This window comes from Mus pahari, chromosome 20 (genome assembly GCF_900095145.1).
Source record: "Mus pahari chromosome 20, PAHARI_EIJ_v1.1, whole genome shotgun sequence".
NCBI classification, from domain to species: Eukaryota; Metazoa; Chordata; class Mammalia; order Rodentia; family Muridae; genus Mus; species Mus pahari.
The window spans coordinates 37,952,275-37,964,743 of record NC_034609.1 but is presented as its reverse complement, the minus strand read 5'-3'; the positions used below and the strand labels follow the sequence as shown (position 1 = coordinate 37,964,743).

The 12,469-nt window shown below is 44.9% G+C and overlaps 1 protein-coding gene across 1 annotated transcript in view; it reads right to left on the bottom strand.

Moving 5' to 3' along the window:
• Positions 1 to 12,469, bottom strand: part of Wwox (WW domain containing oxidoreductase) — a 912,809-nt gene that overhangs the window by 635,078 nt on the left and 265,262 nt on the right. The window contains exons 7-8 of the mRNA XM_021220309.1: positions 11,517 to 11,702; positions 5,678 to 5,942 (exon numbers count right to left, since the gene is read on the bottom strand). Coding sequence (XP_021075968.1) covers positions 5,678 to 5,942; positions 11,517 to 11,702 — 451 coding nt within the window. The remainder of the gene's footprint in view (positions 1 to 5,677; positions 5,943 to 11,516; positions 11,703 to 12,469) is intronic.

The following is a 12,469-nucleotide window of genomic DNA, read 5'->3' as shown; positions in this document are numbered from 1 at the left end:
AAAGAAAGAAAGAAAGAAAGAAAGAAAGAAAGAAAGAAAGAAACTGGAAAGCCCCTGTTAGTCCTGTCTCTCCTTGTATGGGACACGCCAAAATACCAATAAGGATTCAGACATGAGGTGGGTCCTTGAATGCACCTCCGGAGTAGCCAGCTACAGGCCTTTGAGGGATGTATTTTGTTAAAAATAGTAATTTAAAGAACAAATCAACATTTATTAGGCCCTTCATTATGCTTTAAAGTTGTACGACTATAAATCACAGGGCTGCAGGTTATCCAAGGGCAGAGTTACCCAGCTTGGCACTGTGTAAGGTTAGGGGAATGCTATGTTGTGCTTTCTCTGTTTGTAATTTATAGCTCTGCAACGGGACCCAGCGTTGCAGGCCCATCCATTAGCCGGGTAGCCACACATCTGTTTCAGCTCCTTACAATGGTAGCCTTTTCACGGCTACAGGAAGAGAAATCCAATCCTTCCAGAAGATCTACAAACTCAAGCCATTAAAAAAAAAAAGTGAACTGATATGAAAACACAGTTCCCTAAAACATCTGCTAAGCTCTTGTTACCCCAACACATGATATTCTTTCCGACAGTTACCTGCCAACACAAATATTTGGTTGCTCCAAACACCCTTCAAGGCACGTGACTGTGCTCAACGTGAAATTTACATGTGGAGCCACAGAGGGCTGGCTTGGCCCTGAGACCTCTGGCAAGGAGGTTGTTTACCAGAGTTCAAAACTAATGTGGGGAAAAAAGGGGAGGGGGAGTGGGTCAAGAAGGTGCTGTCAAATGTTTTCAAGAGGAAATGTAAGGACACAATCAGACACACATGGCAGGGGTGCTACGGTGTGTTTGACTAAGGAAACGGAGCTGGAAGGAGCTGACAAAGGCTCTGGAGGCAAGGATGGCATTTTCTTCAACAGGCTAGGTAGGCTTTTTCTGGCCCAGATGCAACTCATTCTGACTCCCGCAGAAGTGTTTCGAGGGAAAAAAAAAAATCAACATACAGACACCTGAGGCATCTCGATGTGAGGTGCGAGTTGCCAAGGTGCCCCTTAGCTGGGAGCTTCGACGCTCTCAAACAAGACAGCACACACCAATAGCCAAAACCACCCTGGTAAATCTCTTATGCCATTAGATAACTGCACAGGTCAGGCTTATACTGATTATGATGTCATTTGCACACCTAGCCATGCCATGCATGCTAACATCTAGCACACACATTCATATACATAAATTAATATACATAAAACACAGTTTAGAGGCAGAGGTGTCAACACAAAGCTCCTTTGTGATGTGACTTTATCATGCGAACACTCTCAGCAAACTTTGGTTTCCTTTAAGACATTTTAGGGACCGCTACTGGTAAAAAAAAAAAAATCTTGGCTTAAACAACATTTAAAACAGCGTATTTCCATTTTGCTCATTCATTTTGTTTTATCATAGATTCGAGGCGGGAGGAACAATCACCTCTCTCCCAGAACCCCCTAGGACACTTGTCCTGTGGCCCTCTGGAGGAAGAGGGTGGCAGAGACATGACCTTGCCGGTAGGGGGCACTGTGCTGAGAATTAGTCCCCGTGAGTTTCTCATTAGTGATTATTATACTGCAGGATGCCCAAATGCAAAAATTAATTAATTTCAAAGTGATAATGCATTTACAGCAACAATTAGAAACGTATAACTGTAAAAGGGCAACATTTAAAAGACATATTACATTTAATAAAGTTGCACGCGAGCATCCAATTGTAAAATTACTGATCTGCAACAATAGTCCTTAAAGAGCCACTTAAAATAGCCCGACTCCATGAAGGGTGACCTAATTACGGTAACTAAAGTCACCATAGACACAGCGAGTCACAGCAAATAAAGAAGGGACGCTGATATTAAAACACTGCTGTTTAATGCTTCCAGGGACTGGCTGCGGGGAGGAGGCGGGCTGGGCTTCCTGAGCGTCAGGCAGGAAGTGGTAGTTCTTCCTCCCTGGGCCTTGTACAATGGAGAGTACACCCAAGCTGTGCCCACGCCACAGGGAAGAATGCTTTCAGTAAGGTGAGAAGATGGGGAAGGGACTCTGAAGGACAAATTGAGTCCTAGCCTAGAGAGCTACCAGGGCATCAGGCTGCTTGGCTGACATTTAGACATCCTATATGACATCCTATATGTGGGATGGGAACTCGGATACACGGGGTTCGTGTCTCAGAACACAGCTTCGTGGAAATGGCATTCGTGCGTCCATTGTCCAAGAAACGCATGTCTTATCACCAGGTGATCAGTGAGAGGAGTGTGAGGAAGATGGCTTGAGAGAGTGACCCTTGAGGTCAGCCAGATCTGCCCTGCTGGGGAGGTGACCTATCCCAGCTTAACCCATTCCTGCTGCTTTCTCCTTTTCTTGCTGTGGAGTCCTAAACAATTGCAGTTGAACAGAGTGGAGGGTTTGACAAGCAAGTGCTGGACTCATTCTTCTATCTCCCAAGCTCCTTCCTCCCTCCTCCCTCTTCCTTCCTCCCTCCTCCCTCTTCCTTCCTCCCTCCTCCCTCTTCCTTCCTCCCTCCTCCCTCTTCCTTCCTCCCNTCCTTCCTCCCTCCTCCCTCTTCCTTCCTCCCTCCTCCCTCTTCCTTCCTCCCTCCTCCCTCTTCCCTTCTCCTGGGTTGCCTCCTCCCCTTCCCTTCTCCTGGGCTCCCTCTTCCCTCCTCCCTTCTCATGAGCTCCCTCCTCTTGGAACTCCATATTCCCTCCTCCTAAACTCCCTCCTCCCTCTTCTTGAGCTCCATCCTCCCATCTGAAGAACCCAGCAATATGGAACTCAATGCCAAAATACCACCAGCCATCTAGACAGGTCACTGTTATCAAAGAGAAGGTAAACAAGACTATGTGCTCCACAATCTTGTTAATCTCTACACGTAGGTTTGGAATCCTGGCACTCAGAAGGCTAGCCAGGGCTACATAGTGAGATCCCGCCTCAAAAACAACCATATACACACAAAGAAAAAAAAGTCAACAGCCGCAGCTAATGCGTGCTGATGAGATATCAAGTGCTGCTTCCTGATCCATCAGGAATAGGAGAACGGAACTTGCAGTCACTGGGGCTCCCTCAAGTCCAGACAGGTCTGAGGCCACTACCTCAGGTTCTTCTATGCCATCTTCCTGTCTTGCCAAGAATCTTACTCCTGGAGTGATCAAGGTAGAGACAGGGTCATCAAACCTCCTCCTATACCCACCACCAGACTTCCTATTTATCATAACTAGAATCACAATAGTCACAGCAAATAGAATTGTTTCAGTTATTATCATTTTTAGCCCGTGTCCCTTGATTTATCTACCATCTACACTGAGGCATGAGAACTTTCTAGACACAGGTGCTGCTCACAGAATCAAAAGAAACCAAGGACAAGGAGAGAAATGTTACACAACAGGTGCTATATACCACGCCCTGTACATGATATGTGTGACTACTGAAACTGAACAGAGTTCAGAATTTCCTCAGCTGTACAACCTATATCAAGGTCTAACTTTACTATAAGTGGACAATGGCCAGATGGTGAGCACTAGACAAATCCTATGCCCGTTATTTGAGGTATAATGTGGAAGGATCTGGTGTTTGAGACCACTTCCCTAACTTGTCTTGATGCCCACAGGAAACTTGGGTCTTGATTAGGAGAAATGTTAAGGAGAGCCACTTGTTCTACTGTGCCAGCTGATGGCTGCCCTTGCCACCACCAGAAGGGTAGCTGGTCTTATGATATGTTTAAAGACCCAATTTTGATCATTTAAAAAAAAAAAAAAACAGCATCAGTAACTGCCAAGAATCTATAAATTCAAAGGAAAATACTTTTATTATTTATCTTATGTGTATATTTGTGGAACATTCATATGTATGTATGTATATGTATGGTGGTGTGCACACCAATGGGTTCATATATATAAATTCGCTGCAGGATATTTGACCACATTGTAAAACCCAAAATTGTGCTATTTACTGGAAAAAGCTATTTCTAGTTGTGGTGTGGCTCAGCCTGACTATACACCTTTAATCTCTCTGGGTGGAATATAGACAAGCCTTTAGTGGACACCTTTAATCTTAAAACAATGAAAGTAAAGTTAGTTTGTAGTAAAAGTGAAAGCGATGTCTAATTGGGTGACAGACAAAGTGACGAATCAGAGAAAGATTTGACAGAATAGAATATGGCCAACTCTCACAATAAAAGAGAGGAAAGGGAAGCTACTTCAGGGGCAGTGCAAAGGAAGAAAGAAGACAGGAGGCAGTTTTACCAGACAGTTGTACAGAGTCAGATTGCAGAGAGAGAACAAGCTAGGCACAGGTGAAGACAAAATGAGCCGAAGGATGAGAAAGAGCCAGAAGATTAGAACAGAATGACACAGTCAATATGAGGCCAAGCAGAGCAATTCAGTAAGAAACCAAGAGAATCCAGATTGAATCAGTCTACAGGGAAAGGAATTTGAGCCAGAGCTCAGAAAGAACAAGTCAGAGGTCAGCTGATTCAGCAGCAGGTTCAGAGGCTGAAAACATTCTAGGCCTGGATAGGATTATACAGAAGCTAGAAGCTTCCAGGGCTAGGCCTAGGTTAGCAGACAGAGGCAGAAAGACTCAGATATGACAATTACTTCAGGCAAATAAAAGTTATTTTTACATAAGTCCGAGGTAGATGTTGAGTTCTTCTTTTAACACCCTTTACTGTATTTATGATCTATCAATCTATCTATCTATCTATCTATCTATCTATCAGCAGGCTTCTCACTGCACCTGGAACTTCAGGCCCTGAGAGATCCAATCACAGGACACTAACATTGGGGTTGCAAACACATTAAGTTACCCCCCAGCTTTCACCTGTCTGCTGGGGATCTGAATCTAGTTCTTAATTCTTATTCAGAACATGCTTATTCCACTAATCCATTTCCCTGGCCCTGAGCTCAGAAGGGCGATTGACTGAGGATACTGTGTAACTTGTACTTCTTTATTCAAGTAACACTGGGCTAATGGATTCACAGAAGAGGTTTCACACACCATTGATAAAACAACCGACAAATATGTAAAATCTTCATATTCGGCTTTGTGAATACTTCAGTTCTAACCGCAGCGGTATGATTCATCCAAGAGATTTGTCATCAGGGATATGGAGGATAAACCACACTCTAGCCACAAAGCCTTCTCCAGGAAGGAGCTATACCCAGACCTCCATTATAAGAAGCACCTAGAACATCCGATACAAAAACCTCACTGAACCAAGAAGAACGGTACCTATTAACACTCCTTAATCCACATTCTCAACTAACACAAAGTACACATAGCAAGTTCTATTTTTTCCACAGAGTAGACTTCAGGAGTTTATGAATCAAAGCAGAAATCACATTGAGAGAAAACAAATCATTATTGCGTCCCTCACCCCAGACCTCCAAGGTTTTCAGGTGTTCTCCACCTAACACTGACAACCAGCATCTATTATCCAAGCCAAGTCTACGGTAGAGCAACGGACTCAATTTAAACGTGGCGGACGCATTGAAGAGCTTTTGCTAATGAACAGGTGAGATGCCGTTGCACTCAATCCCAGGCCCACCACAGCCGGTGACAACGACATCACAACTAGACATACGGGTCTGGGTTTCCAGGCCCTTCTGTGACGCCGACTGAAGGCATCTGGGTGGTTCCAGAAGCCGTACACTTACCATGGACTTGGTGAACGGCCTGGCCAAGGTGAACAGCAGCTTGTACACCCACGAGTTGCGATGGATGGCTGAGTACATCATGTTCCCAGGGTGCACTGCGTTGGACGTGACCCCACGCGGGGAGAGGCGACGGTGCAGTTCATTGGAGAAGAGGAGATTGCAGAGTTTGGATCTGTTATAAGCCAGCATGGCCCAGTAGTCGCTCCTAGGCGGAGACAGGCGGCTGAGGTCAAGTTTCCCAGAGGAGTTGTTAATATCTGTAAATCTGCAAGACAAAGAGCATGCCGTGGAACACGGAAGATGTGGCTTCTCACGGGGCTTTGAATTTTGTTTGAAATCTGAGCAACCCATAGGGATCTGATCTAGAGTATCTCACAATCATGTCCCCTAAAAGCAGATGGTGACTTAACACACTGCCAATTAATTTGATCCAACGAGGAAGGATAAGCCTACACCCACAAGTGCAGTAGGCAAAATAAACCCAAGGTTCACTGAACCTCCAAATATATACTTCAAGCCTGTAGTTGCAATACTCAGCTCAGGCAGGAGAATCACCCTGAACCTGGGGCTAGCCTTTGCTATCATGAGTTCCAGACTAGACTGAGTTTCAATGTAAGATCGGAAATCAAAAGATGAAATCTCTCTGTGTGTCTGTCTGTCTGTCTGTCTGTCTCTCTCTCTCTCTCTCTCTCTCTCTNTGTGTGTGTGTGTGTGTGTGTGTGTGTGTGTGTGTGTATGTACGCTCAAGATCTTCAGCCATAAGTTCAAGGATAATTAAATGGAAACAAGCTTTAGATAAAAGGTGGCTGCATTAGGGAAGCAATATCACATTCCTAAACTTTGGCAGGGTTTTCCTGATTATTTTAGCCAAATATAAGAGATCTGTGTGTTTTCATTTGAGCATCCACGGTTAATACAGACGAGCCATCTTGCCTCCAAGACTCTTTTCCAGATTAAAAATTAATGATCATAAAAGGGTTGTAACCTTGGTGAGGTGCCATCAGAAGTCTTTCACGTGTAAAAATTAAATGTAAACAAAGCTAGAAACGGGTTCTGGCTGAGTCTACCATTTTTGAGTACGGGCATGGCATGGCTACTCACAAATCAAAGTAACTAAGTGATATTTTATAATAGAGTCTGACAGAGCCATTAAACACCAGCTGTGTGCTTCGGTTATACCTGCCTTTCTCTTAGTCAGAAAAAGAAGTAAATAAATAAAAAGGAAACTGTCTTACAAAACACAGATCATAGGAAACAACCAAGAAAGAATGTTCTAGACAGTATCATAGTTGCTTAAGGACTCTCCACACTTGGCTTCATTATTTTAACTTTGGGCATTGTAGAGGATCCTGGTTCATCTTAATTCTGCTGTGAAGAAATAACATGACCAGAAGGAAAGGTTTTATTTGGGTTATGCTCATCCTCTTGTCACTGTTTATCACCAAGGGGAATCAAGCAGGAACTCACCCGGGACAGAAACCTGGCGGCAGGAGCTGATGCGGAGGCCGTGGGGTAGAGCTACTACCCCACGTACTGGTTCGCTCAGGCTGCTTTCCTAAACAATACAGGGCCACCACCAGGATGGCCACTGTCGTCTAAGTCACTAAGAAAATGCTCTACAGTTTTGCCTGTAACCCCAGCTTCTCTTCAAAAACTCAATGTCTCCTTTACAACCCAAAATCTCCTTGAAAATTCAGCCATTCATCTATGGGCTCCTGCAAAAACCAAAACTAAGTTAAATACTCCCTTACCTCAAGAGCCAAGAACCAGGGGACAGTCACGATCGGAAGGAACAAAGCAAAACCAAATTCTAACAGTATAAATAACCTAGTGTCCAATATGTGACATTCATGCTCTATCTTCTGGGCTCCTCCAAGGGGCTTGGGGTGACATCTCTAACTCCACCCTCTGCCACACACACATAGCTTGTCTTCTAGGCTCCAGCTAGGTATTCAAATGTCCAGACAATGGAGGACATTTCTCATTCAAGCCACCACAGTGTCTCGGGAGTCACATTACCCCCTCTCCCAGGACTCAGTGACACCCACTTCAGATGCTGAATGCTGAGTTTCTGCAATCTGCAAAGCGTATGTCACCAAGGGAATGGCAGTGACAAATGGCAAGTGTCCCTTACAAAAAAAAAAAAAAAAAGCTGGGTCTCAGTCTAAAGGTAACACTGCCCCTGAGGATTACCCTCTCAAAGTTCTGGCAGGCTTTTTTGCAGGCAGTGTCTCCTGGTGTTAGGATGGGGTCCCAGCTTCGTGACTGTGGCTCACTGGGCTTATGTATACTATCTATTGCTTCTTTACTGCTACAGATGAGACATTGAGCCTCACAGACCAGAGGCTCCGGGAGGTCCCACTGGTTTACGCTGCCAGGTTTTAACTAAGTGGGAAGGGCAGGCACACTTCCGGTCCATCCAGTCGGAAGTGAAGGAGGATCCAGGAACGTCACCCATCGCTCTGGCTGCTCAAGAGGCAGCAAGGCAGCTCTTCCAAGGCCAACAGCTCTGACTTCCAGTTGAGAGCCTGGCAAAGCCAAGGAAGGCCTGAGCAGTGTCTCTGTCATCCACAGAGGCCAGCTGACGCCTGCGCTCCAGACACTGAGGGGCCCTGAGGAGTCCCTGTCTTCTCTCTCTAAGTCTCTGTTTAAGCTGAAACAATTTTTTTCCTTATTATTTTATTTTATTAGATATTTTCTTTATTTACATTTCAAATGCTATCCTGAAAGTTCCCTATGCCCTACCCCCGCCCCGGCTTGAAACAATTCTTAATTCCAAAGATAAAATAATGAGAATGGACTTGCACAGATATCAGTTAATATGTTTGAGGAGCAGGAATAAGCTTGCATGGGAAACTGCATGCGTGTAACTACATGTGTGGTTGTGTGTTTGTGATGAAGCAACGTATGTGGCTGCGTGGCTGCACACTTAGGATGGGGTGGCTTTTCTCTATGGTTGCGTGGATCGTGTGTGATTGGGATTTATGTCTCTCTGTGGGCTCTGAGTGGCTTCCTGTGGTTGTGTGTGTGTGATTGTGTATATGACACAATGAGTGGCTGTGTGTGTGACAGTGTATGTGTGAGGGTATGGCACTGTGGGTGAGATAATATAACTTTGTGGTTCTATATGGTTTTCTTTTTCTGATTGTGCGTGATTTTATGTGTGTTTATGAGTCTGAGAGTTTACATATATGAGGTTGTGGTGGGGTATGATTGTATGTGGAACTCTGTATGTTGGTGCGTGTCTGCATGTGTGTGGTTATGTGTGTGATATTCTACACATGCAAGACTGTGGGGAGGGATTAGGGTAGAACTCAAGGTGGCTGGTAGTGCAAGGTCCCATGTGTGACTGCATGTAGGCAACTGTATGTGTGTGATTGTCCCTGGCTGTGCATACCCGTCTGTCTCCTCACGCTGCTGGGGACATTTGGGAATGGTGCAACCGGCACTCTGTTCTTCTTGTTCTGTTTTAATTGTTATCTGAAAAATTTCCACAGAGAGGAAGCCAACGTCCCATTTCATTATGATATAGTTTAGACAGGCAGAAACTCAATTCACTCTCTCAGATTCCAGATAAGTACGTAAAACACAGTGGAGAGAGAGAGAGAGAGAGAGAGAGAGAGAGAGAGAGAGAGAGAGAGAGAGAGAGAGAACGCTAATAAATATTTCGCCTGAGGGCATCCAGTATGATATTTTCTGCAAACATAGGACTTTTATTTTTCCCCTAACAGGAGGGTCTTGACTCCAACGAAGAGATTCTGCCAAGGTTTATGGAGGTAATTAGAGAGCAACACTTGTGTTTTACAGTTTGGTCCTTCCGCTGTGATGCAGTGCTGTCTGTGTGCCCGGCACCCATGCTTGTTCTCTGGAGCACAGGGACACCACAAGAGAGTGATAAACAGTTTGACTTGTAGGAATTAATATTTTATATCATGTTATTAAGAAGAAAGAGGACAACAAGAGCCAGTCAGCACACTCATGCAGGTCTTTCTCACACACATCAGTCAGGCCTTGCTAGAAATGGCAATGGATGGATCTCATTCAGGAGGCCAAGGTCTTTCCTTCCAGACACATCTCTAAAATGAAATTAGGATGTGGATCTCCAAGTAGGCAGGGATTACTCTGGGGTTCCGGTGAGAACAAAGGCGTCCCAGGAAAACAGCATCCTAGATGGAGCTTTACAGAGGGAAGGGAGCAGCCAACACCTCTACACTGGCTCCCATTAAATACCAGCTCATTTAAACATATCCCGTGGTGCCCTCCACATCTGGTAAGCGATTGTGGCTGGCAGATTTATTTCTAAAGCTCTCTCTCCTGCCTGCCCCCATGGTAGCCTCCTTCATTGCTTTGGGGGGGGGGCACTCCCTTTCTTTCACAAACCCGGTGTGATTTGCAAAGATAAGCCTGGCCAGATTCTGTTACTGCCTAATTACTAGATGTTTCCTGTCTTCCCCGGGGGGGGGGGGGGGGAGCAGGGAGGGGGGGTGGGGATTATTACTCGAGCTTCTCTTTCATGGAAGCCATCATAAATTTAAACTGGCAAGAGTAAATCTGTCTGCGGTGTGTCACTTACACCGTAAGCCCCTGTGTTTGGGAGTGATAAAGGGTTCAAGCTAACCCTTGGCTGTTCTCTCTCTTCAAAGTCCCAGGGGTTACATTTTATGGAAGTATGATTAAAAAGAGAGAGACAGAGAGAGAGAGAGAGAGAGAGAGAGAGAGAGAGAGAGAGAGAGAGAGAGAGAGAGAGAAGAAAACTGTATTCTGGGTCACCAAAACATTTCAGGACTTAAGATGGAGAAGAAGAGGGAAAAATATAGTCCCTGGTACTTTATTTATTTATTTATTTATTTATAGCGCCACTTTACCAAAAAGGCAAAGCTCCCTCTACCCCCAACACCAAGAACACAGGGGAGCCAAGGAAGTCTCCCTCACAAGCTGTAAATCTTGCCTCGGAATGACGGAAAATCCTTTGTCTTTCCTCAGCACTTCAGAGAGTTGTTTATCCAACTCCCGCACAAATATGTTGAAAACACGGTGATGTTTTCAGATGTCTTTTTTTGTCGAGTGAATAGTCTAATGGCAATCAGAAAGCAACGCCGTCTGATGTGTAAATTGAAATTCTAACCGAAAGAGGCATGGCCAGATTTCCAATCCGCGCTAACTACAGTCCTTTCCTTTCTGCAATTACACTGCTAATGTCTGCATTGAATTCCCTAATTTCTCATTATAAAACAATTGGATTTCATCTTGCGGCCCTTAACTGCGTTGTTTCCCCTGCTAGAATAACCACACTCTCCTCTCAGTGAGACTTTGAAGTTGTTGAATTACAAATCAATAAAGGTCGTGCCATTCAGATTTAATCAATTATTATTCCATCTCTGAGTGAAATCAATGAAGAACCTGAGGTATAATTGTAAAATCACTCTATATTGCTCTAGACAGCTGCCCCCCCCCCAAAAAAAAAACAATTGCCCAGGATCACAAATCTGGAAGGATCTAGAAAAATTAATGAAGCCAGGCTATGTACACTCATGTTTCTCATAGTGAGATTGGACAAAATTAATATTTTTTAAAAAGATTTATTTGTGTGTGTGTGTGTGTGTGTGTGTGTGTGTGTGTGTAGACCAAAAGAGGGTGTTGTATCCTCTACGGCTAGAGTCACAGGTGGTTGTGAGTCACTTGCCCTGGGGACTAGGGATTGAACTTGTAAGAGTTTTTAAATGTTGAGCTCTTTCTCCAGCCTCAGGTCAAAATTAATTTCAGTCGGAGCCCTGAAGAGAATTTCAGGTGGCACAAATGAAGGGACAGGTGGGAGATATGAAGTCAAATTCAAACCCACCTGTGGGACTCGGAAGAGACCACGATGACGCGGGCAGGGGATGAGCGGCACAGAACATCCTGCAGGAGTTGGACAAGGTAGAAGTGTCCCAGGTGGTTCACCTGGAAGGTTGTCTCCAGGCGGTCCTTCGTGAGGCCCCAGGGGAGAGCAAATGTCCCCGCATTACATACAAGCACGTGAAGAGACCTGCATGAGGAAATGCACAACATCAGGCACAAGTCAATGATATACATACAATCACTTAGGGACAACCCATTTCTCAGGGTGGTCAAGATGCCAACCAGTAAGGAACGAGACAAGGCGGGATGTTACATTGCTCTGAATGGGCTGTGACGTCGGGGTGCCAGCACCGAGAAGTCCTCAGGACGCAAGACACCCATGCTAACGCAGACCCATGCAGGGTATGTCAGGATGAGGGTGGTTCGCTGGCGTTGAGACATTCTGTTTCTGGTTAACTGTGCTTTCTCATACAAACAATTACTATTGCTTTTATGTTCAATCAAAATAGCCCACAAATACACACCAGGGATCTTTTGATTTCCTTTTTTTTAGGACAGTGATACACTACAAGAAAGGCTGACACTGGGGCCTAATGCTTAGTGGATACTAAATAAATGGATCAAAGAGAATATGGTCTGCTTATAGAGACGGTCACAGAGTATTTCAATACATTCGTCTTAGGGATGGAGGCATAAGTCGGTGGAACGCTTGCCTAGTATAAACTTAGACTTGAGTTCTATCCTCAGCACCAAATAAATCAAGCATGTGTGTAACCCTAAGACCCGGGAGGTGGGGGCAGGAGAATCAGGAGTTCAGGGTCATCTCAGACTGTGAAGTGAGTTCCAGGCTATCTTTGGGTAAATGAGAGCCTAATCTCAAGGTGTGGTGTGTGTGTGTGTGTGTGTGTGTGTGTGTGTGTGGTATGTGTATGTGTGTGTGTGTGTGTGTGTGTG